Source organism: Scyliorhinus torazame, chromosome 13 (assembly GCF_047496885.1).
Source record: "Scyliorhinus torazame isolate Kashiwa2021f chromosome 13, sScyTor2.1, whole genome shotgun sequence".
NCBI classification, from domain to species: Eukaryota; Metazoa; Chordata; class Chondrichthyes; order Carcharhiniformes; family Scyliorhinidae; genus Scyliorhinus; species Scyliorhinus torazame.
Window position 1 is genome coordinate 194,662,411 of NC_092719.1, and position 27,884 is coordinate 194,690,294.

The 27,884-nt window shown below is 47.0% G+C and overlaps 1 protein-coding gene across 50 annotated transcripts in view; it reads right to left on the reverse strand.

Moving 5' to 3' along the window:
• LOC140388478 (inter-alpha-trypsin inhibitor heavy chain H3-like) overlaps positions 1-27,884 on the reverse strand; it is a 195,763-nt gene that overhangs the window by 22,814 nt on the left and 145,065 nt on the right. For 5 of the 50 annotated variants that reach the window (XM_072472720.1, XM_072472708.1, XM_072472699.1 and 2 more), the window contains 6 exons: positions 24,141-24,161; positions 18,050-18,070; positions 16,730-16,750; positions 15,410-15,430; positions 12,600-12,620; positions 9,798-9,818 (listed from right to left, as the gene is read on the reverse strand). The exons of 9 other annotated variants lie outside the window; for them this stretch is intronic. In XM_072472720.1, the coding sequence (XP_072328821.1) occupies positions 9,798-9,818; positions 12,600-12,620; positions 15,410-15,430; positions 16,730-16,750; positions 18,050-18,070; positions 24,141-24,161 (126 nt within the window). The remainder of the gene's footprint in view (positions 1-9,797; positions 9,819-12,599; positions 12,621-15,409; positions 15,431-16,729; positions 16,751-18,049; positions 18,071-24,140; positions 24,162-27,884) is intronic. 36 more of the 50 variants (XM_072472732.1, XM_072472707.1, XM_072472696.1 and 33 more) reach the window with 26 other exon arrangements.

Genomic DNA, 27,884 nt, shown 5'->3' on the forward strand with positions numbered 1-27,884 from the left:
GATGAGGAGAAATTTCTTCTCTCAGAGGTGTTAAGGGCCATGGTATAAAAACTCCAAAGTGTATTATGGAGTTCACCTGACCGATAACGTCTTGTTGAATTTGGCTAGGCTAGGGTGAGCACAAGAGCCTTCACCTGAGGTGTGATTCAACAGTCTTCCCAGACACTTTAATCAAATTAAGCTTTATTCTAAGAACTTAGTTAACATTTATATAAACACACAGCAAGAATATTTATCAATTACAAACATAAAGATGCCACACAGCTACAGTAACCTATGTATAACACTTAATGAATTCCTCCTTAACTGTTCCAATTCAAAAACAGAATCCCAAAATCCAAAAAAACCTTTTCAAGGATGTGGCCCAGCACTCTGCATTCTCACTTGAATAAGACTAGCTTTTCCTGAGATGTCTCACCACCACCAAGGTGATTTTTACTGGAACAGATATTATAAATGAAAATAGAGAGAGACAGGCCAAGACACTTCTGTTCTCTGTCTGAGTCCACAGCAGCCAAATGTGAAAGTGAAACCAAAAACCTCACACAGTCACAGCCCAGCTCCACCCACACAATGACATCACTGAAGTCATGTGATAAGACAAAAACATTTCTCAAAGGGAAACTCACATGGCAGAGGGTAGTGAATCTATGGAATTCTTTACCACAGTAGGGTGTAGAGGTTGCATCATTAAGTATGTTCATGGCTGAGATGGACAGAATTTTATTCAGTAAAGGAATCAAGGGTTTGGGGGATAAGGCGGGAAAGTGGAGTTGAGGATTATCATAGCTCAGTCATGACCTCATTGAATGGTAGAGAAGACTTGATGGACCAAATGGCCTACTTCTACTCATATGTCTTATGGTTGCAAATTACCAATCAAGTATTTGCTCAAATAAATGGGAAATGGGAAAATAACATCCCCTTCACTTTGCCAATGGCAAAAATGAGGGGCTGGATTCTCCAAAAATGGGGCTATGTCCCCACGCCGGCGTTAAAAACGCTCGCGTTTCACTCTTGACTTTCCTTAAAAATGTCAAGAGGTATTCATCTACCTGCAGGGGGTTAGCAGGGCCCCGGAGTGCTTCTCGCAGCTTTGGCTGCGGACACGGGCTCCCGCACCTCCGGTCGGAAGTCCGCGCATGGCGGCGGCCTGAAGCGGCCGCTCCGAACGCAATGGCGGACCGACATCGAAAATGTAGGCCCACCCCAAGATGGCGCACGCCCGCGGATCTGAGCCGCCCGATCGCTTCCCCGGCTGCCCATGAGGACCCCCCCCCCCCCGGTGCTCGATCCCCCCGACCCCACCAGGAGTCCGCAGCCGCCACCCGAGTTTCCCGACGGGCCACACATGGTTCGATCCACGCCGTCGGGAACTCTGCCAGTTTTGCCCGGAGAATCGATGGGGAAGCCTCTGTCAATGTAATCCGTGTGCCATGCGGGAGCGGCGCCGTGCACAATTCCTGTGCAAACATCGATTCTCCGCCCCCCCCAATGCGATTTCGGCACGGGGCTGCGGAGAATCCAGCCCGAGGTCTAGGCAAACAACAGAAATCGAAATAAGTATTTCCCTGCCTCATTACAATTCCTAACCAGCCAAACCCACTGGCTGATCCTCACAGGGGAATGGTGCCACAGTTACCATTCACCCTCTGGCACCTGATCTAAATGATCTTTCCCTACATGTGGGACAAGATTGTCGACATCTGCAGAATCTTTCGAACCAGAGAGTGAGAGACACTGATCCTATCCTCGATTTGACTTCTACAAGTGAAGCTCATTGGACAGTGATTAAGACAGATTCATTTTTGCTTTCTTAGTGCAGCAGTGCTGACATCAATTATAACACCTTAGACAGAAGCGGAGACTTTCAAAGCTCTTTCTGGCAAATTAGTTACTATTAAGTGTAGTCAGTGTTGTAATGTAGAAAGCACAGCAATCAATCTGCACACAACAATCTCCCACAAACAGCCATGTGATAACGGCCAGGTAACCTGCCTCTGTATTGTTGATAAAGAGGTAAATATTGACCAAGAAACTGGGGATAATTCCCCTTCCCTTCTTCAAAATGGTGCCATGGCATCTTTAGCAGACTGTTGCTCGGTTCAAAGACTAATCCAGAAGATGACGAATGTGGTATAAAATAGTTACTTTAGAGATATTAGTTAATGTAATGTAGAAATAGGCCACTTTGATTCTGGTTAGTTCATACACAAAGGATTTCAGACCGCATGGAAAAAGCAGGAAGTGGTGTGTCTACGAGAGTGATGCTGGATAATAGGGGCCAGAGGAAGGGATTGGAAGTGAGCCAATCAGAATAGATCAACAGGTCAGGAGGGGTATAGGATGACCTATGGGCATCGTGTATGTGAAACTTGATGCCATTTGAATGTATCAGTACAGATTCCTTTGTTCCATATCCTCACTTGATTCCAGAAGTCCATGGAGCAGAATGTGCTTCGTGCTCCTGAGAATTGAGGAACGCTTGCAAGCTAAATAAAATAACTAATGTTATACCTGCAAATCCATCTCGACTTTTATTGAGGCCAGACTGACGGGTAAAGAAACCTGGGATTCAACATTTGGTGCCGTAAACCCGGGATTTCTCAGGGCGGTCCTGACCAACTGCGAAATCAGAATTAGACTGATTATGAACAGGAGGATGGGGAAAAAAGGGCCCTCAATGTAAAGCTGGAAAATGACCATGCATTGATTTTTCCCCTCTTCTTATCATCTGATTAGTCTGGTCACTCGCGGTTGGCACAGAAAGATCGCCTCGACGAAATCAAAGGTCAGTCTGGGGATTAGCATTTTAATTGATGGGATCTCATATTGTTAATTCGGCTTGGGTTAGGTTATGGGAGGTCGATGGGACATTAGAAATTGAAAATGGTTCACCTCCATGTGTGTGTTAATTCGGCTTGGGTTAGGTTATGGGAGGTCGATGGGACATTAGAAATTGAAAATGGTTCACCTCCATGTGTGTGTTAATTCGGCTTGGGTTAGGTTATGGGAGGTCAATGAGACATTTGAAATTGAAAATGGTTCACCTCCATGTGTGAGTGTGTTAAATATATAGTTGATTAAGCTAAAATTGTACCCTTGGGCTGTAGTGGCGAAAAACGCAGTTCCGAGGATTAGTTGAGATTGTGGGGAATGCTGCATATTGGTTGAAGCAGAAGTCTCTCAAAGGGTTAACAGCAGCAGGCAAAATCAAAAGACAGACAGCGCTTCTCACTCAGGCTTTGAGATAACAGCAGCAGCCTGTAGTGTAATCGGAGACCTTTCCTTTGAGTCAGTGAACACCAGCAAAGTTACGTTTTGAATTAATTAAAGGAAACCAGTGGGTTTCTCCATCTCTTTGATAAAAGTTATTATTTTCGAAAGCAATTGATTGAAATTGCCAGAATCTTAAGTTTTACTTACTTGAAATAATGTTTATCTCATTTTATCAGGAGATTAATAGAAACTTAAAGGAGGTCACGGACAACATTTTTAAAAAGTGTAAATCTGGAGATGATAGTTGATTTTGCCAACATTTATGTGAATGTAAAAGAAAAAAAAAACTTGTTAAAAGAAAAATTGTTAAGATAAAGAAATAATTAATTTGTAAATGTTATACAAGTTTGTGTTAAGCAAATCGTAAATTTAGTTCTGAGTTGAGATCAGAGCTAAGCTTGCAAGTTGCAGTAATTCAATTTGAATTTTCAAACATTTTTAAGTTAAAAAAAAACACTGTTAGAACCTTTTCAACCAAGTAGAGACAGGAAAGGCACGGGTGAAACAAAAGATGAGCTACGTAGTTCAAAGGCTGGCCTTGAATTGACAGAAAATGATAAATTCAATAATTTAGAAAATGTTCACTAAAAGTTCCGACTGCACCTGTAGCATTGTCTGCACTAATTCCAGAACCACCAGAGTATAATAATTGATATCCAGTCACTGGAGCCAGATTCCAATTATGCCAGTAACTCAAGCCCTTTTGGGTGATAGTGTGGGTCCTGATTTACCATCTTCATGATCAGTAGTGGGAGAGGAGCTCTGTTCCACAAGCCCAGTTAGCTCTACGACAAGATCTCGGACAGCGAGAGAGGGGCTTGACCATCACCAGAAACAATTAAGTATACCACCTAAGCCTCTCCAAACTAAGGAGAAACCACAAGGTTCGGGAACAAAGGAACCTGCAATCGATGATTTTGAAGAGAAAGAACTCCCCCTAGTGACAGGGAGAGACGTTGAAGTCTTGGAACAAAGGGGAAATAGCTAGAGTGCCCCCTAGTGAGATTCGGAGACAGTTGCCGATTAGGAAGATACCAAACCCACCCAAAGGGACCCTCAGCTCCTTTTTATGGCCCACCGAATGCATCAACAGCTTTACAACCGCAGCCCCCTCTGAGGGGCCATTGGTCTACTGGGAGAAGAGGACGAGGCAGATATAGAGGGAGCAATGCATGTTTTAATTGCGGCCGTGCAGATCACTGGCAACAGGAATGCCCCTTTAAAAGACAGGACAGGTGTGTGAGTATCCTATTTCTGAACCTGTGACAGTCACTTACGAGAATAAGTCTGCAGATCATCAGTTTGTAGTGACTACTGGATTGGACTGTAACTTGTTGGCCCGAGATTTACTGTGTATCTTCCAGCTACAGCTAGAGTGCGGAGATGAGGGGGTAACGGTTACACCATGGAGGATGAGACAACAGTGCTATATTTCTATCACCCCCCAGTGTTGGACGTTAGACATTGAACAGTCACTGCATCACGTTACCCTGGCCTATGACAGAACTGGACGAAACTGGGAGTTGGAGGACAAATACCGGCCATTAATTGAGACCGAATGGCCAGTCAAGGTTACAGCCACAGTCATGGGAAAAGAAGGTACAGCCGATTTTGTTACAATATCACCACAGTTATGGCCACAGTCAGCTTCGGTAAGCCCTCATATTACACGTCAGGTCCACGACCAGTACCATGCCAGGGATATGGGGCGAATGGTCAGGAGGGCAGTGGATCATTCGGATCCAACAGAGTACGCACTTCAAGTCATGCCGGACGGCACTGCCATAAAATATTTTGAGGTCCCTGAAACGATTAACACTCGACTGCAGCATCACAGGGGACATGATGTGTTGGAATATGTCAATCCACATGTCTGGGCGGAATACCCATCACAAGTGGGAAAGACAAATGTTACACCTATCAAGGTGATGATTAAGGATCATGTAAAGCTACCTTCCATTCGGCAATACCCCCTGAAATCTCAAGCTGCTCCGTCAATAGATAAATTAATTCAAGAGCTGTTGAAACAGGGTATTTTAGTCCCTTGCAAATCAGAATGTAACACCCCAATACTTGCTGTGGCTAAAGCAGCCAAACCAGACCAGTACCGATTAGTACAGGATTTACGTTCAATTAATGCGCTGCCCACACGAATGGTAGGACCCCAGTTGACGTTGGTAATGAACGAGCAGATTGTGCAGCGCGAACAGCCGCGCAAATTCAGCAAGTGATGGTGCCTAAGATGTTAAGTCAGACTAAACGATCTACTATAAATATGTCTGCTTCTGACAAGTCAATGCCAACCATCCAAGACGTCATAAGGTTACAGGAGGATGCTCCTGAGAGTGATAAACAAATGTGGAAACGGTTAGGTTGTACATATGATTCTGTTTCCTCTTTATGGACCACGCCAGCACACCAGACTTGTATGTCTGATGTACTGGCTTTATGGGTCATTGAATGTGTACACTTTGCAACTCATTGTGGGGCTCGAGGGACTAGTGATTTGTTGCTGGACACTTGGTGGCACCCTAAAATGCAGGGGTTGGCCCAAAGTATCAGTAATCGGTGTTTGATTTGTCAGCAATATAACACCGGAAAAGGTATCCCTTGTGGGATGGGGCAAGCCCCGTTGCCCAGTGGTCCCTTTGAGACGCTCCAAGTGGATTACATTGAGTTGGAAAGGTGTCAATGTTATAAATATGTTTTGGTCATTGTGGATGTGTTCAGCAGATGGGTCGAGGCGTATCCGACTATCGATAATAAAGCTGCTACTGTGGTTAAAGTCTTGATGCGGGAAATCATTCCCCGGTACGGTATACCAGCTCAGTTAAGTTCTGATAATGGGCCTCATTTTATTGGACAAATTAACAAGGAGTTTTGCTCCCAGTTGGGCATACGCCAGCAGTTACACTGTGCTTATAGACCGCAGGCGGCCGGGTTGGTTGAGAGACACAATCAGACCCTCAAAACTAAATTGGCTAAATTAAGAGCAGACACGGGACTGACATGGCTTAAGTTGCTCCCCGTTGCCCTCTTCCAGCTGCGGGTTACACCTGCGGGACCAGCCCGGCTCTCTCCTGCCGAGATCCTTTATGGCAGGCCTCTTAGAACTCCCTGGAGCCTGCAGGTTCCCAGACTGGTTCAGTTTCACCAGATGACTGAAGCGATGACCACCTATGTTCTAGCCCTCACGCAAGTGCTCAAGGAACTCCATGGCCAGGTCCGCGCGGCTCACCAGCCATCGCCCCCAGTACCTAGCTCACTTTCAGTCCAGCCCGGTAGTTATGTCATGGTCAAAAATTGGACTAGGAAGGGGTCAGAGCCGCGATGTGACGGGCCCTTCCAAGTTCTCCTTACCACCCCACAGCAGTTAGAGTGGAGGGGCGAAGTGCTTGGGTCCACCTACATCACTGTAAATTGAGTCCATCTCCACTACTGTAAAAGGTCGGATACTAACCTGCCTCCCTTCTCCAGTGCTATTTTACAGGTGTGGAGCATGATGGAGTGGCTACGCACCGTCTGTATGATATTTGGCCTCACTTCGCTTGGCGTGTTATTGGCGATGGACATGGAAAAGGGGAATATTATTTATATGTGTAGCCCCAACCAATCTACAAGGATACATCACCTATGCAAAGGTGATGTTCTTCGCTGCCCCCATACGAGGACATGGTTTCGACCGCATGGAAGGTCGTCAAAGTTAAGGAGAATGCAGGAGTCATGAAGCAGCTGCACCGGTCCCGGCGATGGGAAGGGAACATTATATGGACATTGCCTTGTTTTTGGAATACATGTAAATTCGATTTTGGATGTGTTAAGAGTGGTGCAATAAAGGTAACATCAGGCTGTCAGACGAGCGTAGGAAGAGGCTATGAGAAAGTGAAAGGGACTAGAGAGAGGACGGGGCGTATGAGAAGGGAAGTACAGCTAGAACGTAGGTTACCGGGAGATACACTTAAGTTAGTTAAAGGCCAAACTGAGGGAAACCCGGGTAGTATGAATCTCTTCTACCAGATTTACCACCGCTTGTATGGACAGGGACGGGTTGTCTGCTACCCGAACCCCGCAGCGGTGTCTAGGTTATTTTCTGTTTCACCGCTTTGGGGCACTCCCCAAACGGTGGTTCATTGTCAGCATTCCGAGCCACTGCCCGAGCAGGTCACTCTTCCTTACGATCCGGGTTCAGCACCACCGGCTATTTGCCTTCCCCTTCCTCGGGATAATTCCCATTCACAGTACGATAGGCTGCAACGGTGGAGGGCGTACATACCTAGCCACTTCACTCCTCATAGGGATTCCCGGTCGTACGAGAATTGTTTCAGCAGTGAAGGATACGGCTGTTTGCTGGTAGAGGTGGACACAAATATAACATGTCTGTTCCCCACCTGTACGGACAGGAGGTGCCATATCACCCAGGTGTCTGGCCAATGCGTTTGTTACAACACCACTTGCGTTCCATTGAACGCCGGCCTCCAGCTCCTTTGTGGATGGGCGAATGTCTCTCATATCACTGTTGGGACTAGGGCTTTCCGCATTGCTAGGCGGCCCGAATGGGCGTTTCAAAGTTGGATAAACAGGGCTACTGGGGGGTCCTTACGCAACCGATATGCTGATTGTGATGCTAGCCTGCACACGGAGCAAGGATACTACTTTTTATTTAATGGTACAGCGACCAACGTTTTGTCACCCCCATTTCCCCGCCGAATTGCTATAGGGACTCTAGTCCCTACCACAGTCCCCTGCCCTTCGGCGTGGAAGCTGCATAATCAGTTAGCACGCCGGGCAGTCTCTGCTGAATTTTGCGAGAACTGGAAAAAACCTCAGGTTCTTGCACCCAACCGGGGCCACTCAGCCGGGTGGGGGATTCTGAGCGTATTGACACTAGGAGGTGTGGGGGGTTCCTTGGCTGTCAGTGATAGGAATTATTTTATTTGTGGCCTTACCACCTTGGGAAATGAAACCTTGGGAGCCCTCGGGGCAATAACCAAGGAATTGTCTCAGCTACGGTTGTTTGCAATGCAGAACCGGTACGCTCTTGACTATCTTCTGGCCCGTGAGGGTGGGGTATGCGCCATAGTGCAGGGCAAGTGTATCATGGGAGTTCAAGACTTGACCGCTAACATCACTAAATTTATGGATCGCATACGGGATCACCTGGACGGGATGCAGGATCCTGGTTCTTGGGGTAACTGGGGATTTGGAGGTTGGAAGGACTGGTTGATAAATATGGCCATGTATTTAGTGGTAGCTATCGGCTGCATCTTTGTGGGCCTGGCCAACCTTAAATGTGTGATGGGTAGAATGTGGGGTGCACTGGATTAGATCAACGCCCCTAAAACTTAACTGTTAAAATCCATGAGGGTGAAGCAGATGAGGGGGTGCTAAGCCAGGAATTGGAAATGCAGCGACGGATCTTTTCAGATGAGGAACCGTAGCTATGGATTGGATTGTCCGGTTATCATGGAATGATAAAAGGAGGGAATGACGAATGTGATATAAAATAGTTACTTTAGGGATATTAGTTAATGTAATGTAGAAATAGGCCACTTTGATTCTAGTTAGTTCATACACAAAGGATTTCAGACCGCATGGAAAAAGCAGGAAGAGGTGTGTCTACGAGAGTGATGCTGGATAATAGGGGCCAGAGGAAGGGATTGGAAGTGAGCCAATCAGAATAGATCAACAGGTCAGGAGGGGTATAGGATGACCTATGGGCATCGTGTATGTGAAACTTGATGCCATTTGAATGTATCAGTACAGATTCCTTTGTTCCATATCCTCACTTGATTTCAGAAGTCCATGGAGCAGAATGTGCTTCGTGCTCCTGAGAATTGAGGAACGCTTGCAAGCTAAATAAAATAACTAATGTTATACCTGCAAATCCATCTCGACTTTTATTGAGGCCAGACTGACGGGTAAAGAAACCTGGGATTCAACAAAGACAGCATCGGCAACAGTGCAGCACTCCCTCAATGCTACACTGCAGGATCAGCCTAGATTTTTGTGCTTAAGTCTCTGGAATGGGATCTGAACCCATGACATTCCAAATCAGAGAGAAGAGTGTCACCAACTGAGCCACACTTCCTGATCGCAAATGTTGTAATGTTTATTTTTTTAAATTCCTTCATGGGATGTGGGCATCACAGGCAGGACCACCATTTGGTGTCCCTACCTAATTGTCCTTGACAGCAGTTACAAATTACCCACATAGTTGTGGGTCTGGAGTCTCAAGGTTGGCAGGTTTCCTTCCCAAAGGACATTAATGAACCAGATGAGCTTTTACAACAAAGCTTGTTAGTTCCATAGTTATCCTTACCAAGGTTAGCTTTCAATTACAGATTTCTTAAAGGTTGAATTTAAATTCCACCAGCTACCATAGTGTGATTTGAACACATCCCCTCAGAGCAATAGTCTGGGCATCTTGGTTTATTTGCCCAGTGATTTTATCACTTTGCCACCAACTCCCCTCATTACTGTGGCTTGATGAAAACACAAATGATTAAAATGCATCTTACCAGAAGCATAAATGGGGATATCTGCAAAGGAAGTTAGTGTACAATCAAGTAACTAACATGTGGCTTCAGGAATTTTAACATTTAACATCCGCATCAGTATTTTCTGGGTTATATGGGAATAGGTATATTAATCATTTGTGCATTTTAAAAGATAATTGCTTTTTGTTACAACATCCTGGGCGAGTGCCGGTCAATTTCAGCCCCATAGACCCAACATAAGTGAATTATCCAATAATTTGTATATTTTCCTGAGATCTTTGACCCTTGACTGCTCCAATAACTTACAAGCACCAGATTTGTAAGTAAAACATTAAAACAACTATGTATTTACAACACGAGAAGAGTTAAACATGCAATGGTAATAATAGAACAACAATCTGCTAATCTAATTACTTCCCCAACAGCGTCCCACCCTCCACCCACATACACACAACACAGACACGCACAGTGGGGAAGGGATAGGATCAAAGTAATGGATGTTAAACAGGACGAGTGATGGGAATCTTCACTGCTGTGGTCGCAGCCTTTGTAGGCGGTGATCTTAAAAGAATATGAGGTGTTGAAAACCATTGGTTGGTTTGGACTTTTTAATGTTTGCCTCCAATCAGAACATGCAGGCAATAGAATTCTCTCTGGAGAGTCACGTTCATTTAAATGACCTCCACCAGACTGGCTCTCAGCCTCACTGAGGTAATATTAGAATTCTTCACCTGAGGATTTGAAATAGGTTTTCAATCAGCCCCCTCTTCCTGCCGATGGCACTGGTCTGGACCCTCCTGCAGATAACTGATTGCGGAGAGAATGGTCTTTAAACACAGGCTATCAGTTGAGAGAAAATCAGATTCAGCTCCCCAGCCTTTTAATCAGCAGTGAAACTTTCACAGGCCGGGCTGAAAAGTGTTTTAATTACCAGCCTCAGCTGACAGGACCTGCTGCTTCCTAGGTTTTCACAGAACTGAAACTCAGCTCCGCAAAATGGAGCTTGCCTGTGTATTCAGAATATTCCAGGACCAGCCCCCCAATCAGAATCAATCAGAATTAGGGGAGGCAGTGACGTAGTGGTATTGCCACTGGACTAATAATCCAGAGACCCAGAGAAATGCTCTGGGGACCCAATTCGAATCCCACCAGGGCAGATGGTGGCATTTGAAATCGATAAAAGAAAAGACCTGGAAATAAAAGTCGAATGATGTGTCCTTCAGAGAACAATTTCTGCTATTCCTACCTCATCTGACCGACATGTGACTCCAGACCCCCACAGCAATGTGGTTGATTCTTAAATGGCCTCAGGGATTGGCAATAAATGCTGGCCCAGCCAGCGATGCCCACATCCCATGAACAAATAAAGGAAAAAAAAAGCAAGAGCACGTCAAAGACCTGAATTTCAAAAGAGCTGATTGGCTGCGAGTCAAGTCCATCAAAATTAAATCAAGGGGCTCTGCCACACAGCACACTGCACAGAGGGCAATCCAGTTGGGCCAGTTCAAATAGTAGCTTGCAGCAGAAGGTAGGTTCAAAAGATTGTAGTTTACACCCAAAATCTGGAAAGTTGAAGCAGCCAGCAAGACGGGAATTAAAAAGGACAAGAATTTAAAAGGGGTTCCTTCCATTTTGCAAATCATTAAAGTAGTTTATTATAAAAGAAGCAGGAGATTGCTTAGAGGCTGTGTCCCACCCCCACATCCCAAAGATGTGCAGAGTAGGTGGATTGGCCACGCTAAATTGCCCCTTATTTGAAAAAAAGAATTGGGTACTTTAAATTTTAAAAAAAAGGAATGTCGGGAGTTGTATTTGCGAAGAAACTTTTAAATGGTTTGAAGCAACTTGCCACAATTCAGACAAATCGCCAAATGAGATGTTTCAAAACACCTCCAGTAAAGGTCTGCACCAACATGAATGTTCCTCAAAAACATTGAAACCTTGAATATTTATTAAAATAAAAAACAAAAAAGCATCTAGGTATCCAAGGTAAAGAAATTACTAAAATAATTGTGTAGGGTGCGATTCAGTGGACTTCAAACTAAGTCTTATGTGCGGTACGTTTAGCGGGGTGTTTCTCTGCAGCGCCAAGAAATACCCCGCCGTCCTATGGCACTTTGCCTTTTTGTTTGGCCCTGGGGAGTTTTTCTCTGCTGAGGCCATACTTAGAGTGATTTCAAGGCTCCTCGCAGATCGGGCACCATTTTGAACTGTGCCCCAATATCTCCCGCTCCTTCCAGGCTCACCCCATTTTATTGACCCCGCTTCACTCTCCCAACCTTGGGGAGACTCCTGGCAACACCTCCCCTCCAAGTGGAAAGGGCCTAATCCCTGGCAGTGCCAACCCTAGTACTTGGGTGCCATGGCACTGCCAATCTGGCACCCTGGTAGTGCCACCCAGGTACCTGACAGTGCCAGGTGAATGCCAGGGGAGTGCCAGGGCATCACCCTTCACTGTCTCTGACCACCCGGGATTCTCCAGTGGCCTGGGAGATTCCCCCGCCAAGTGCCATTACAACTGATCCACGTTTGTGTGGCAGGTTTCCTTCCCAAAGGTCATTAATAAACCAGATGAGCTTTTACAACAAAGGACAAAGGTTGCTGGTTCCATAGTTATCCTTACCGAGGTTAGCTTTCAATTACAGATTTCTTAAAGGCAGAATTTAAATTCCACCAGCAACAAAGGTGAGATTTGAACACATCCCCTCAGAGCATTAGTCTGGGCATCTTGGGTTATTTGCCCAGTGATTTTACCACTTTGCCACCATCTCCCCTTATTACTATGGCTCGATGCAAAAAACAAATGAATAAAATGCATCTTACCAGTTGCATAAATGGGCAGACCTGCAAAGGAAATTAGTGTACAATCAAGTAGCTAAAATGTGGCTTCAGGAATCTTCTTATTTCACATTACTGCAGCATTTTCTGGGTTTCATGGGAATAAGTATATTAATCATTTGTACGTTTTAAAAGACAATTGCTTTTTGTTCCAACATCCAGGGCGAGTGCCGGTCAATTTCAGCCCCATAGACCCCAGAGTCCCAACATAAGTGAATTATCCAATAATTTGTATATTTTCCTGAGATCTTTGACCCTTGACTGCTCCAATAACTTACAAGCACCAGATTTGTAAGTAAAACATTAAAACAACTATGTATTTACAACACGAGAAGAGTTAAACATGCAATGGTAATAATAGAACAACAATCTGCTAATCTAATTACTTCCCCAACAGCGTCCCACCCTCCACCCACATACACACAACACAGACACGCACAGTGGGGAAGGGATAGGATCAAAGTAATGGATGTTAAACAGGACGAGTGATGGGAATCTTCACTGCTGTGGTCGCAGCCTTTGTAGGCGGTGATCTTAAAAGAATATGAGGTGTTGAAAACCATTGGTTGGTTTGGACTTTTTAATGTTTGCCTCCAATCAGAACATGCAGGCAATAGAATTCTCTCTGGGGAGTCACGTTCATTTAAATGACCTCCACCAGACTGGCTCTCAGCCTCACTGAGGTAATATTAGAATTCTTCACCTGAGGATTTGAAATAGGTTTTCAATCAGCCCCCTCTTCCTGCCGATGGCACTGGTCTGGACCCTCCTGCAGATAACTGATTGCGGAGAGAATGGTCTTTAAACACAGGCTATCAGTTGAGAGAAAATCAGATTCAGCTCCCCAGCCTTTTAATCAGCAGTGAAACTTTCACAGGCCGGGCTGAAAAGTGTTTTAATTACCAGCCTCAGCTGACAGGACCTGCTGCTTCCTAGGTTTTCACAGAACTGAAACTCAGCTCCGCAAAATGGAGCTTGCCTGTGTATTCAGAATATTCCAGGACCAGCCCCCCAATCAGAATCAATCAGAATTAGGGGAGGCAGTGACGTAGTGGTATTGCCACTGGACGAATAATCCAGAGACCCAGAGAAATGCTCTGGGGACCCAATTCGAATCCCACCAGGGCAGATGGTGGCATTTGAAATCGATAAAAGAAAAGACCTGGAAATAAAAGTCGAATGATGTGTCCTTCAGAGAACAATTTCTGCTATTCCTACCTCATCTGACCGACATGTGACTCCAGACCCCCACAGCAATGTGGTTGATTCTTAAATGGCCTCAGGGATTGGCAATAAATGCTGGCCCAGCCAGCGATGCCCACATCCCATGAACAAATAAAGGAAAAAAAAAGCAAGAGCACGTCAAAGACCTGAATTTCAAAAGAGCTGATTGGCTGCGAGTCAAGTCCATCAAAATTAAATCAAGGGGCTCTGCCACACAGCACACTGCACAGAGGGCAATCCAGTTGGGCCAGTTCAAATAGTAGCTTGCAGCAGAAGGTAGGTTCAAAAGATTGTAGTTTACACCCAAAATCTGGAAAGTTGAAGCAGCCAGCAAGACGGGAATTAAAAAGGACAAGAATTTAAAAGGGGTTCCTTCCATTTTGCAAATCATTAAAGTAGTTTATTATAAAAGAAGCAGGAGATTGCTTAGAGGCTGTGTCCCACCCCCACATCCCAAAGATGTGCAGAGTAGGTGGATTGGCCACGCTAAATTGCCCCTTATTTGAAAAAAAGAATTGGGTACTTTAAATTTAAAAAAAAAGGAATGTCGGGAGTTGTATTTGCGAAGAAACGTTTAAATATTTGAAGCAACTTGCCACAATTCAGACAAATCGCCAAATGAGATGTTTCAAAACACCTCCAGTAAAGGTCTGCACCAACATGAATGTTCCTCAAAAACATTGAAACCTTTGAATATTTATTAAAATAAAAAACAAAAAAGCATCTAGGTATCCAAGGTAAAGAAATTACTAAAAGAATTGTGTAGGGTGCGATTCAGTGGACTTCAAACTAAGTCTTATGTGCGGTACGTTTAGCGGGGTGTTTCTCTGCAGCGCCAAGAAATACCCCGCCGTCCTATGGCACTTTGCCTTTTTGTTTGGCCCTGGGGAGTTTTTCTCTGCTGAGGCCATACTTAGAGTGATTTCAAGGCTCCTCGCAGATCGGGCACCATTTTGAACTGTGCCCCAATATCTCCCGCTCCTTCCAGGCTCACCCCATTTTATTGACCCCGCTTCACTCTCCCAACCTTGGGGAGACTCCTGGCAACACCTCCCCTCCAAGTGGAAAGGGCCTAATCCCTGGCAGTGCCAACCCTAGTACTTGGGCGCCATGGCACTGCCAATCTGGCACCCTGGTAGTGCCACCCAGGTACCTGACAGTGCCAGGTGAATGCCAGGGGAGTGCCAGGGCATCACCCTTCCCTGTCTCTGACCACCCGGGATTCTCCAGTGGCCTGGGAGATTCCCCCGCCAAGTGCCATTACAACTGATCCACGTTTGTGTGGCAGGTTTCCTTCCCAAAGGACATTAATAAACCAGATGAGCTTTTACAACAAAGGACAAAGGTTGCTGGTTCCATAGTTATCCTTACCGAGGTTAGCTTTCAATTACAGATTTCTTAAAGGCAGAATTTAAATTCCACCAGCAACAAAGGTGAGATTTGAACACATCCCCTCAGAGCATTAGTCTGGGCATCTTGGGTTATTTGCCCAATGATTTTACCACTTTGCCACCATCTCCCCTTATTACTATGGCTCGATGCAAAAAACAAATGAATAAAATGCATCTTACCAGTCGCATAAATGGGCAGACCTGCAAAGGAAATTAGTGTACAATCAAGTAGCTAAAATGTGGCTTCAGGAATCTTCTTATTTCACATTACTGCAGCATTTTCTGGGTTTCATGGGAATAAGTATATTAATCATTTGTACGTTTTAAAAGATAATTGCTTTTTGTTACAACATCCTGGGCAAGTGCCGGTCAATTTCAGCCCCATAGACCCCAGAGTCCCAACATAAGTGAATTATCCAATAATTTGAATATTTTCCTGAGATCTTTGACCCTTGACTGCTTCAATGACTTACAGCCACCAGATTTGTTAGTAAAACATTAAAAGACTTTGTATTTATAACAAGAGAAGATAATAGCGATAATAGAAGAACAGTCTGCTAATCTAATTACTTCCCCAACAGAGTTCCGCCCTCCACCCACATATACACAACACAGACACGCACAGTGGTGAAGGGATAGGGTCAATATAATGGAGGTTAAACAGGACGAGAGATGAGAATAATCACTGCTGAAGTAGCAGTCTTTGTAGGCGGTGATCTTATCAGAACGTGAGGTGTTGAAAACCATTGGTTGGTTTGGACTTTTTAACGTTCGCCTCCAATTAAAACATGCAGGCAATAGAATTCTCTCTGGGGAGTCACGTTCATTTGAACGGCCTCCCTGCCGAGGCTGTACTTCAAGTGATTTCAAAGCTATTCACAGATCGGGTGCCATTTTGAACTGCAGCCCCTTCCAGGCCCCACTTCACTCCCCCCAACCTTGGGGTGGCCCCTGGGAACACCCCTTCACCATCCCCTCCAAGTGGCAATACCCCCCTTGGGCATGATCCCTGGCAGTGCCAACCCTAGTACTTGGGTGCCATGGCACTGCCAATCTGGCACCCTGGCAGTGCCACCCAGGTACCTGACAGTGCCAGATGAATGCCAGGGGAGTGCCAGGGCATCACCCTTCCCTGTCTCTGACCACCCGGGATTCTCCAGTGGCCTGGGCGATTCCCCCGCCAAGTGCCATTACAACTGATCCACGTTTGTGTGGCAGGTTTCCTTCCCAAAGGACATTAATAAACCAGATGAGCTTTTACAACAAAGGACAAAGGTTGCTGGTTCCATAGTTATCCTTACCGAAGTTAGCTTTCAATTACAGATTTCTTAAAGGCAGAATTTAAATTCCACCAGCAACAAAGGTGAGATTTGAACACATCCCCTCAGAGCATTAGTCTGGGCATCTTGGGTTATTTGCCCAGTGATTTTACAACTTTGCCACCAACTCCCCTTATTACTGTGGCTCCGTGAAAACACAAATAATTAAAATGCTTCTTACCAGTGGCATAAATGGGGATATCTGCAAAGGAAATTAGTGTACAATCAAGTAACTAACATGTGGCTTCAGGAATCTTCTTATTTCACATTACTGCAGCATTTTCTGGGTTTCATGGGAATAAGTATATTAATCATTTGTACGTTTTAAAAGATAATTGCTTTTTGTTACAACATCCTGGGCAAGTGCCGGTCAATTTCAGCCCCATAGACCCCAGAGTCCCAACATAAGTGAATTATCCAATAATTTGAATATTTTCCTGAGATCTTTGACCCTTGACTGCTTCAATGACTTACAGCCACCAGATTTGTTAGTAAAACATTAAAAGACTATGTATTTATAACAAGAGAAGATAATAGCGATAATAGAAGAACAGTCTGCTAATCTAATTACTTCCCCAACAGAGTTCCGCCCTCCACCCACATATACACAACACAGACACGCACAGTGGTGAAGGGATAGGGTCAAAATAATGGAGGTTAAACAGGACGAGAGATGAGAATAATCACTGCTGAAGTAGCAGTCTTTGTAGGCGGTGATCTTATCAGAACGTGAGGTGTTGAAAACCATTGGTTGGTTTGGACTTTTTAACGTTCACCTCCAATTAAAACATGCAGGCAATAGAATTCTCTCTGGGGAGTCACGTTCATTTGAACGGCCTCCCTGCCGTGGCTGTACTTCAAGTGATTTCAAAGCTATTCACAGATCGGGTGCCATTTTGAACTGCAGCCCCTTCCAGACCCCACTTCACTCCCCCCAACCTTGGGGTGGCCCCTGGGAACACCCCTTCACCATCCCCTCCAAGTGGCAATACCCCCCTTGGGCATGATCCCTGGCAGTGCCAACCCTAGTACTTGGGCGCCATGGCACTGCCAATCTGGCACCCTGGCAGTGCCACCCAGGTACCTGACAGTGCCAGATGAATGCCAGGGGAGTGCCAGGGCATCACCCTTCCCTGTCTCTGACCACCCGGGATTCTCCAGTGGCCTGGGCGATTCCCCCGCCAAGTGCCATTACAACTGATCCACGTTTGTGTGGCAGGTTTCCTTCCCAAAGGACATTAATAAACCAGATGAGCTTTTACAACAAAGGACAAAGGTTGCTGGTTCCATAGTTATCCTTACCGAGGTTAGCTTTCAATTACAGATTTCTTAAAGGCAGAATTTAAATTCCACCAGGTACAAAGGTGAGATTTGAACACATCCCCTCAGAGCACTAGTCTGGGCATCTTGGGTTATTTGCCCAGTGATTTTACAACTTTGCCACCAACTCCCCTTATTACTGTGGCTCCGTGAAAACACAAATAATTAAAATGCTTCTTACCAGTGGCATAAATGGGGATATCTGCAAAGGAAATTAGTGTACAATCAAGTAACTAACATGTGGCTTCAGGAATCTTCTTATTTCACATTACTGCAGCATTTTCTGGGTTTCATGGGAATAAGTATATTAATCATTTGTACGTTTTAAAAGATAATTGCTTTTTGTTACAACATCCTGGGCAAGTGCCGGTCAATTTCAGCCCCATAGACCCCAGAGTCCCAAAATAAGTGAATTATCCAATAATTTGTATATTTTCCTGAGATCTTTGACCCTTGACTGCTTCAATGACTTACAGCCACCAGATTTGTACGTAAAACAATAAAAAAACGATGTATTTATAACAAGAGAAGAGTTAATCATGCAATGGCGATAATAGAACAACAGTCTGCTAATCTAATTACTTCCATAACATCTTCCCACCCTCCATCCACAGACACACAACACAGACACACACACAGTGCGGAAGGGATAGGATCAAAATGATGGAGGTTAAACAGGACGAGTGATGGGAATAATCACTGCTGCGGTCGCAGTCTTTGTAGGCGGTGATCTTATAAAAATATGAGGTGTTGATTTCCGGTGTGGACCATGGAGTAACTGGTCACATAAAAGGCAGCTCCTGCCCAAGGTTACAGAAAAGAGCTCTTTTTAATCAATACGGGGTGGAATTTTGATGAAAAGATGTAGGTGAATGTTGGAGGAGTACTTTCCCCCAGGAATGGTATGTCTCTTGGTTACTAGACCCGGCAGAAACAGTGAGGGATTTGGCTGGTGCTGCAGCAAAGACAAAAGCCTCTTCAAGCATGCAGGCGGGGGAAGGGCAAGCTCAAACGCTTCAAACTGACTTGATGGCCTTTATTAAAGCTGAATTCCAGCAGCAGAGGGAACAACTGCGAAAAGATCTCGCAAAGGCAATTGAAGAAGCGGTGACGAGACTTCCGGTGGCGGCCATGAAGGAGTAGGTCGCGCATTTGGCAGCTCCCATCTGGAGTGGACCCTCGGACATTTTTTCAGGACTTTTCATGGACTTTTTGGGGCAGATTGGTGAAACGAATACTGCCAAAAGGATTCCCTCTCTGTTGTATGGATAGCTGGACCAGGAGTGGCCGGGTGAAGCGTTTAAGTCCCAACAGACAGAAGAGTGCGGAGCGGGCTCCGAGGCACGGCTTGGCGGCCGTTATAGACCAGGGTGCATGGACGCAGTGGTCACAGGAGCAACAGGAGTTCCTTAGGGGCTGCTTTGCTGATCTTAAAAAGGACATGCTGGCCCTGATGAAGGCATCAATAGACCAAACGATCGCATAATGGTGAGTGGAAAGTGGGAGGGGGTCCGGGTGGTGTTTGTGAATGTTTACGCTCCGAATTGGGATGATGTGGAATTTATGAGACGTATGCTGGGCAAAATCCCAGACTTAGAGTCACACAATCTGATCATGGGGGGAGACTTTAACACAGTCATTGACCCCGAGCTGGACCGGTCGAAGTCCAGGACAGGGAAGCGACCGGCAGTGGCTAAGGAACTGAAGGGTTTTATGGAGCAGATGTGGGGGGGGAAATCCCAGGATTTTCGCGCGGCCGAGAGCGAAGGAGTTCTCTTTTTTCTCCCACGTTCATAAGGTTTATTCCCGCATAGACTTCTTTGTCTTGAGCAGGGCGTTAATCCCAAAGGTGACGGGGACAGAATACTCAGCAATCACAGTCTCGGACCATGCCCCGCACTGGGTGGACCTGCGGCTTAGTGAGAAGAGAGGGCAGATCCCACTATGGAGACTGGATGTGGGGCTGCTGATGGACGAAGAGGTTTGCGGGTGGATTAGCAGGAACATCCAGGATTACCTGGAAACAAACGAGACGGGTGAGGTAGCAGCGGCAACGGTCTGGGAGGCTCTGAAGGCAGTTGTCAGAGGGGAGCTCATATCAATTCGATCCCATAGGGAAAAGAGAGAAAGAGCGGAGAGGGAGAGACTGGTGGAGGAGATACTCCGAGTGGACAGCAGATACGCGGAGGCCCCCGAGGCGGGGCTACCGAGGGAGCGACGGAGTCTGCAGGCAGAGTTTGAACTGCTGACCACAGGGAAAGCGGTAGCACAGCTGAGGAAGGCAAGGGGGGCAGTCTATGAGTACGGGGAGAAAGCTAGTAGAATGCTGGCACATCAACTGCGAAAGAGGGAGGTGGCCAGGGAAATCGGGGGAGTAAAGAATAAGGAGGATAATATGGTCTTGGATCCAGGGGGGTGTGAATGGAGTCTTTAAGGAGTTCTGTAGTAAACTATACGAGTCGGAGCCCCCGACGGGAGCGGAGGGGATGAGGCAATTTTTGGACCTGTTGAGGTTTCCAAAGGTGGAAGAGGACCTGGTGGAGGGGCTGGGGCCCCGATTGAATTGGACGAGATTGTCAAGGGTATAGAGGGCATGCAATCGGGTAAAGCCCCGCGGCCGGACGGTTACCAGGTAGAATTCTATAAGAAATTTTCGGAAATATTGAGCCCACTCCTGATGAGGACCTTCAATGAGGCTAGAGAGAAAGGGGTGGAACATCGGGTCTCGCTATACACGGATGATTTGCTCCTGTACATTTCGGACCCTGTGGAGGGAATGGGGGAGGTTCTGCAGATCCTGAGGGATTTTGGTAGTTTTTCAGGGTACAAACTGAACATGGGAAAGAGCGAGTTGTTGTGATCCAGGCCAAGGGGCAGGAGAAGAGACTGAAAGAGCTGCCGCTCAGGATGGTAGAGAAAAGTTTTCGTTACCTGGGTATACAGGTGGCCAGGAAATGGGATGCCCTGCACAGGCTCAACCTGACCCGGTTGGTGGAGCAAATGGAAGGGGACTTTAAAAGGTGGGACATGCTCCCGCTGTCACTGGCAGGGAGGGTGCACACCGTGAAAATGACTGTCCTCCCCAGATTTTTGTTTGTCTTTCAGTGCCTCCCCATCTTCATCCCTAAGGCCTTTTTTAAGTGTGTGAGTAGGATCATTTCGGGCTTTGTGTGGTTGAATAAGACCCCGCAAGTAAGGAGATCGCTGTTGGAGCGCAAGTGGGGGGGGGGGGGGGGGGGGGGGGGGGTGGGGGCAGCGTGGGTGCAGCTGGAGGCGGCGTCATGTAAAGGTACTAGTCTGGGAGCTTTGATAATGGCTCCTTTGCAGTTCTCGCCGACCCGTTACTCCACATGTCCTGTGGTGGCGGCGACACTGCGGATCTGGGGACAGTGGAGGAGGTACAAGAAGGTGGAGGGAGTGTCGGTCTGGACCCCGATATGTAACAACCACAGGTTTGTCCCGGGTAGGATGGATGGTGGGTTCCAGAGCTGGCAGAGGGCAGGCATCAGAAAGATGGGAGATCTGTTCATAGACGGAAGCTTTCCCACTTTGAAGGCGCTAGAGGACAAATTTAATCTGCCGCCAGGAAACGCCTTTAAATATCTGCAAGTACGAGACTTCCTGAAAAAACAGGTAGTGGCCTTTCCGACGCTGCCGCCACTGAGGATACAGGACAGGGTGGTCTCCGGCACCTGGGTGGGGGAGGGGAACGTGTCGGATATCTACCAGGAACTACAGGAGGCGGAGGAAACCCCGGTGGAGGAGCTCAAGGGCAAGTGGGAGGAGGAGCTAGGTGAAAAGTTGGAAGCGGGTCTTTGGGCAGAGGCCCTGGGCAGGGTTAATTCCTCCTCATCATGTGCCAGGCTCAGTCTAATTCAATTTAAGGTGGTCCACCGGGCACACATGACGGCAGCGAGAATGAACACGTTTTTTTGGGTAGAAGACAGTTATATGAGGTGCAAGGGCAGCCCTGCAAACCATGTCCACATGTTTTGGGCATGCCCGGAGCTTAGATAGTTCTGGCAAGGCTTTGCGAGGGCAATGTCCAAGGTGCTTAACATACGGGTGGTGCCGAGTCAAGAGATAGCGATGTTTGGAGTGTCAGAAGACCCGGGATTTCAGGGGATGAAAGAGGCCAACGTCTTGGCCTTTGCCTCCCTAGTAGCCCGGAGACGGATTTTATTAATGTGGAGGGACTCGAGGGGCTCGAAGCCCCCGAATGTAGAGACTTGGGTTAATGACATGACTGGGTTTCTCAGCCTCGAGAAAATAAAGTTTGCCTGAAGCGGGTCTACGCTCGAGTTCTCTCGGAGGTGCCAGCCGTTCATCGACTTTCTCGGGGAAAATTAAAATGTCAGCAGCAGCAGCAATCCGTAGGGGTGGGAGGTGGGTGGGGTGTGAGTGCTTCATTGGGATGGTGTGGGAAGACTGAGTCACGTGGGATAATGTCTATTTAATTGTTATTGTATATTCTCTTTTTGCACTATGTTAATGTTCACTCTAGTTTGTTTTGTTATTATTGTTACTACTGTTTTATTATGAAAAATACTGCAAAGCCTTAATAAAAATACTTAAAAAAAAAAATATAGAAATATGAGGTTTGAAAACCATTGGTTGGTTTGGACTTTTTAATGTTTGCCTCCAATTATAACATGCAGGCAATAGAATTCTCTCTGGGGAGTCACGTTCATTTAAATGACCTCCACCAGACTGGCTCTCAGCCTCACTGAGGTAATATTAGAATTCTTCACCTGAGGATTTGAAATAGGTTTTCAATCAGCCCCCTCTTCCTGCTGATGGCACTGGTCTGGACCCTCCTGCAGATAACTGATTGCGGAGAGAAAGATCTTTAAACACAGGCCATCAGTTGAGAGAAAATCAGATTCAGCTCCCCAGCCTTTTAATCAGCAGTGAAACTTTCACAGGCCGGGCTGAAAAGTGTTTTAATTGCCAGCGTTAACTGACTGAACCTGCTGCTTCCTAGGTTTTCAAAGAACTGAAACTCCACAAAGTGGAGCTTGCCTGTGTTTTCAGAATATTCCGGAACCAGCCCCCCAATCAGAAGCAATCAGAATTAGGGGAGGAAGTGACGCAGTGGTATTGTCACTAGACTAATAATCCAGGGACCCAGAGAAATGCTCTGGGGACCCAGTTCGAATCCCACCAGGGCAGATGGTGGAATTTGAATTCAATAAAAGTCTAATGATGACCATGAAACCATTGTCGATTGTCTTAGGGTGACATGGTAGCATAGTGGTTAGCACTGTTGCTTCACAGCGCCAATGTCTCAGGTTCAATTCCCGTTTGGGTCACTGTCTGTGCGGAGTCTGCACGTTCTACCTGTGTCTGCGTGGGTTTCCTCCGGATGCTCCGGTTTCCTCCCACAAATCCCAAAAGACGTGCTGTTAGCTAATTTGGACATTCTGAAGTCCCCTCTGTGTGGCGACTGGGGGATTTTCACAGTAACGTAATTGCAGTGTTGATGTAAGCCTACCTATGACAATAATAAAGTACAAAAAAGGGCAAGGATTTAAAAGGGGTTCCTTCCATTTTGCAAGTCATTAAAGTAGTTTATTAAGAAAAAAAAGCATAAGATTGTTGGGAGGCCGTATCCCACCCCCACAACCCAACGATGTGCAGAGTAGGTGGATTGACCACGCTAAATTGCCCCTGAATTGAAAAATAGAATTGGGTACTTTAAATTTAAAAAAAAAGAGATTGTTGGGAAATGTATTTGACGAAGAAACTTTCACATGGTTTGAAGCAACTTGCCACAATTCAGAAAAATCTCCAAATGAGATGTTTCAAAACACCTCCCGTAAAGTTTTGCACTGACATGAATATTCCTCAAAAACATTGAAACCTTTAAATATTTATTAAAATTAAAAACAAAAAACCACCTAGGTATCCAAGGTAAAGAAATTACTAACAGAATTGTGTAGGGCGCGATTCAGTGGACTTCAAACTAAGTTCACTGTCGGACGCATTTAGCGGGGTATTTCTCAAAGCCTGCAGCGGCAAGAAACACCCCGCTATCCAATGGCACTTTGCTGGTTCCATCGTTATCCTTACCAAGGTTAGCTTTCAATGACAGGTTTCTTAAAGGTTGAATTTAAATTCCACCAGGTACAAAGGTGAGATTTGAACACATCCCCTCAGAGCATTAGTCTGGGCATCTTGGGTTATTTGCCCAGTGATTTTACCACTTTGCCACCATCTCCCCTTATTACTATGGCTCGATGCAAAAAACAAATGAATAAAATGCATCTTACCAGTCGCATAAATGGGCAGACCTGCAAAGGAAATTAGTGTACAGTCAAGTAGCTAAAACGTGGCTTCAGGAATCTTCTTATTTCACATTACTGCAGCATTTTCTGGGTTTCATGGGAATAAGTATATTAATCATTTGTACGTTTTAAAAGATAATTGCTTTTTGTTCCAACATCCAGGGCGAGTGCCGGTCAATTTCAGCCCCATAGACCCCAGAGTCCCAGCATAAGTGAATTATCCAATAATTTGAATATTTTCCTGAGATCTTTGACCCTTGACTGCTTCAATGACTTACAGCCACCAGATTTGTAAGTAAAACATTAAAAGACTATGTATTTAGAACAAGAGAAGATAATAGCGATAATAGAAGAACAGTCTGCTAATCTAATTACTTCCCCAACAGAGTTCCGCCCTCCACCCACATATACACAACACAGACACGCACAGTGGTGAAGGGATAGGGTCAAAATAATGGAGGTTAAACAGGACGAGAGATGAGAATAATCACTGCTGAAGTAGCAGTCTTTGTAGGCGGTGATCTTATCAGAATGTGAGGTGTTGAAAACCATTGGTTGGTTTGGACTTTTTAACGTTCGCCTCCAATTAAAACATGCAGGCAATAGAATTCTCTCTGGGGAGTCACGTTCATTTGAACGGCCTCCCTGCCGAGGCTGTACTTCAAGTGATTTCAAAGCTATTCACAGATCGGGTGCCATTTTGAACTGCAGCCCCTTCCAGACCCCACTTCACTCCCCCCAACCTTGGGGTGGCCCCGCGGAACACCCCTTCACCATCCCCTCCAAGTGGCAATACCCCCCTTGGGCATGATCCCTGGCAGTGCCAACCCTAGTACTTGGGCACCATGGCACTGCAAACCTGGCACCCTGGCAGTGCCACCCAGGCACCTGACAGTGCCAGGGGAGTGTCTCAGGGTACCACCCTACCCTGTCTCTGACCATCCGGAGATCTCCAGTGGCCTGGGAGATTTCCTCGCCAAGTGCCATTTGTGGTAGTCGGTATTAGGGGTATTACGGTACCCAGGTTGATGCTGTAAGACCATTGGTGTGGGAGGTGCCTGAGACAGCAATATCATTGGTGAAGCCTGCATGCTGGTTCTGCCCAGTAAGGCGGAGTATAAGAGCCTGTGTCTCCCTAGCAGCTGCATTCTGCTGCGCTGCTGGGGGAAACATCTAGCCCAATAAAGCCTTCAATTGTTATTTCTGGAGTTATTGGTCGAGCATCAATTTATTGGACTTGGTTTTAAAGAATGGAGCTCCGAATCAAGCCGGAGTGTCTGCAACTCAGCCCCCATGCGGCATACTCAGAGGCAACCTTCAAACACTGGCTGGTGTGCTTCAAAGGGTACCTCAGGATGGCCACGACTGCACCTACGGAGGACCAGAAACTGCAAGTTCTCCACTCGAGGGTGAGCCCAGAAATCTACACCATCATCGAGGACGCGGACTTTTTCGAGGCCGCAATGACCCTGCTGAAAAGACACTATATTCGCCCAGTAAACCAGGTCTACTCTCGACATCTGCTAGCGACGAGGCGACAAACCCCCAGGGAATCGCTGGACGAATTCTACCATGCGCTCCTGGTGGTAGGTAGGAACTGTGACTGCCCGCAAGTTTCAGCCAGCGATCACACAGAACTTTTGATCCGGGACGCATTCGTTGCAGGTATGCTGTCCTCCCAAATCCTCCAGCGGCTGCTAGAAAAAGAGACACTAGGCCTCAAGGAGGCACGGGCCCTTGCTAACTCCCTGGATGTGGCCTCCCGAAACGCCTGCGCTTACGTATCCGACCGCACGGCAGCCCCTTGGGCAGTGTGGAACCCCCCCACGGCCGACTCCGATGCATCCCCCATCCCCCCACAAGCTTGTGCTGCACGACTACCAGGCAACCCCGGGGGGCCCCGCTGCTATTTTTGCAGGCAGGCCAAGCACCCACGGCAGTGCTGCCTGGCCCGCTCCTCCACCTGCAAAGGGTGCGGCAAAAAGGGCCATTTCGTGGCGGTATACTAGGCCCGGGCAGTCGCCGCGGTCTCCGGGGGCGAGCCGGGACCGCCACCCCAACTCTCTTCGCGCGCCACGTGCGGCCAGCGGGCGCCGCCATCTTCCTGTTCCAGAGCCACGTGCGGGCCCCGGGTGCCGCCATCTTGTTCCCCGGGGACCACGTGCGATGGATGGGCGCTGCCATCTTGCACACCCCCAGCCATGTGCGACCAGTGGGTGCCGCCATTTGGCTGGAGTCTCAGGGCCCCGATTCGGATAACCACACACCGCCCAAGGAAACCCTCCAACTTTTGCCACGACTTGCCTCGGTGACCCTGGACCAGTCTCGGCCCCGAACGCTCATGACCGCGACGACGACCGTGCTCATCAATGGGCACAAAACATCCTGCCTGATCGACTCCGGGAGCACAGAGAGCTGTTCTCTTCCCATCCACCCAGTTAATAAAAAAATCTCCCTGGCCTCCGGGTCTCACTCTGTAGAGATCAAAGGGTTCTGTGTAGCGAACCTCACGGTCCAGGGAAGGGAATTAAAAAATTTCCGGCTCTACGTCCTTCCTCACCTCTGCGCTGCCACGCTCCTAGGGTTAGATTTCCAATGTAACCTCCAGAGTTTAACTTTTAAATTCGGCGGCCCTATACCCCACTTACTGTCTGCAGCCTCGCGACCCTCAAAGTCGATCCGCCTTCCCTGTTTGCGAACCTCACCCCGGATTGCAAACCCGTCGCCACCAGGAGCAGGTGGTATAGTGCCCAGGACCGGACCTTCATTAGATCGGAAGTCCAGCGGTTACTGAAGGAAGGTATTATTGAGGCTAGCAACAGTCCCTGGAGAGCTCAAGTAGTGGTGTAAAGACCGGGGAGAAGCATAGAGTGATCATCGATTATAGTCAGACCATCAACAAGTATACGCAGCTCGATGCGTACCCTCTCCCCCGCATATCTGATCTGGTCAATCAGATTGCACAATACAAGGTCTTTTCCACGGTGGATTTAAAATCTGCCTACCACCAGCTCCCCATCCGCCCTAGCGACCGCAAATATACGGCATTCAAAGCAAATAGGCGGCTCTACCACTTCTTAAGGGTTCCCTTCGTTGTCACAAATGGAGTCTCGGTCTTCCAACGGGAGATGGACCGAATGGTTGACTGGTACGGTTTGCGGGCCTCGTTTCCGTACCTCGATAACGTCACCATCTGTGGCCACGACCAGCAGGACCACGACACCAACCTCCGAAAATGTCTCCATATCGCAAAAATCCTTAATCTAACCTACAACAAGGACAAATGCGTGTTCAGCACCGACCATCTAGCCATCGTCGGCTACGTAGTGCATGATGGAGTTATAGGCCCAGATCCCAAACGCCCCCTCATGGAGTTTCCCCTCCCCCACTGCTCCAATGCCCTGAAACACTGCCTGGGATCTTTTCATATTGTGCCCAGTGGGTCCCCAACTATGCAGGCAAGGCCCGCTCACTAATTCAATCCACGGTTTTCAAGGCCACGATGCACGCAATCGATGAATCCCTTCCCTTCCAAGTCGATAGCGATGCGTCCGACGATGCTCTGGCGGCCACCCTGAACCAAGCGGGTAGACCCATGGCCTTCTTCTCACGCACCCTCCATGTCTCAGAAATCCGCCATTCCTCAGTTGAAAAGGAGGCTCAGATCATAGTAGAAGCTGTGCGGCACTGGAGGCATTACCTGGCTGGGAGGAGATTCACTCTCCTCAC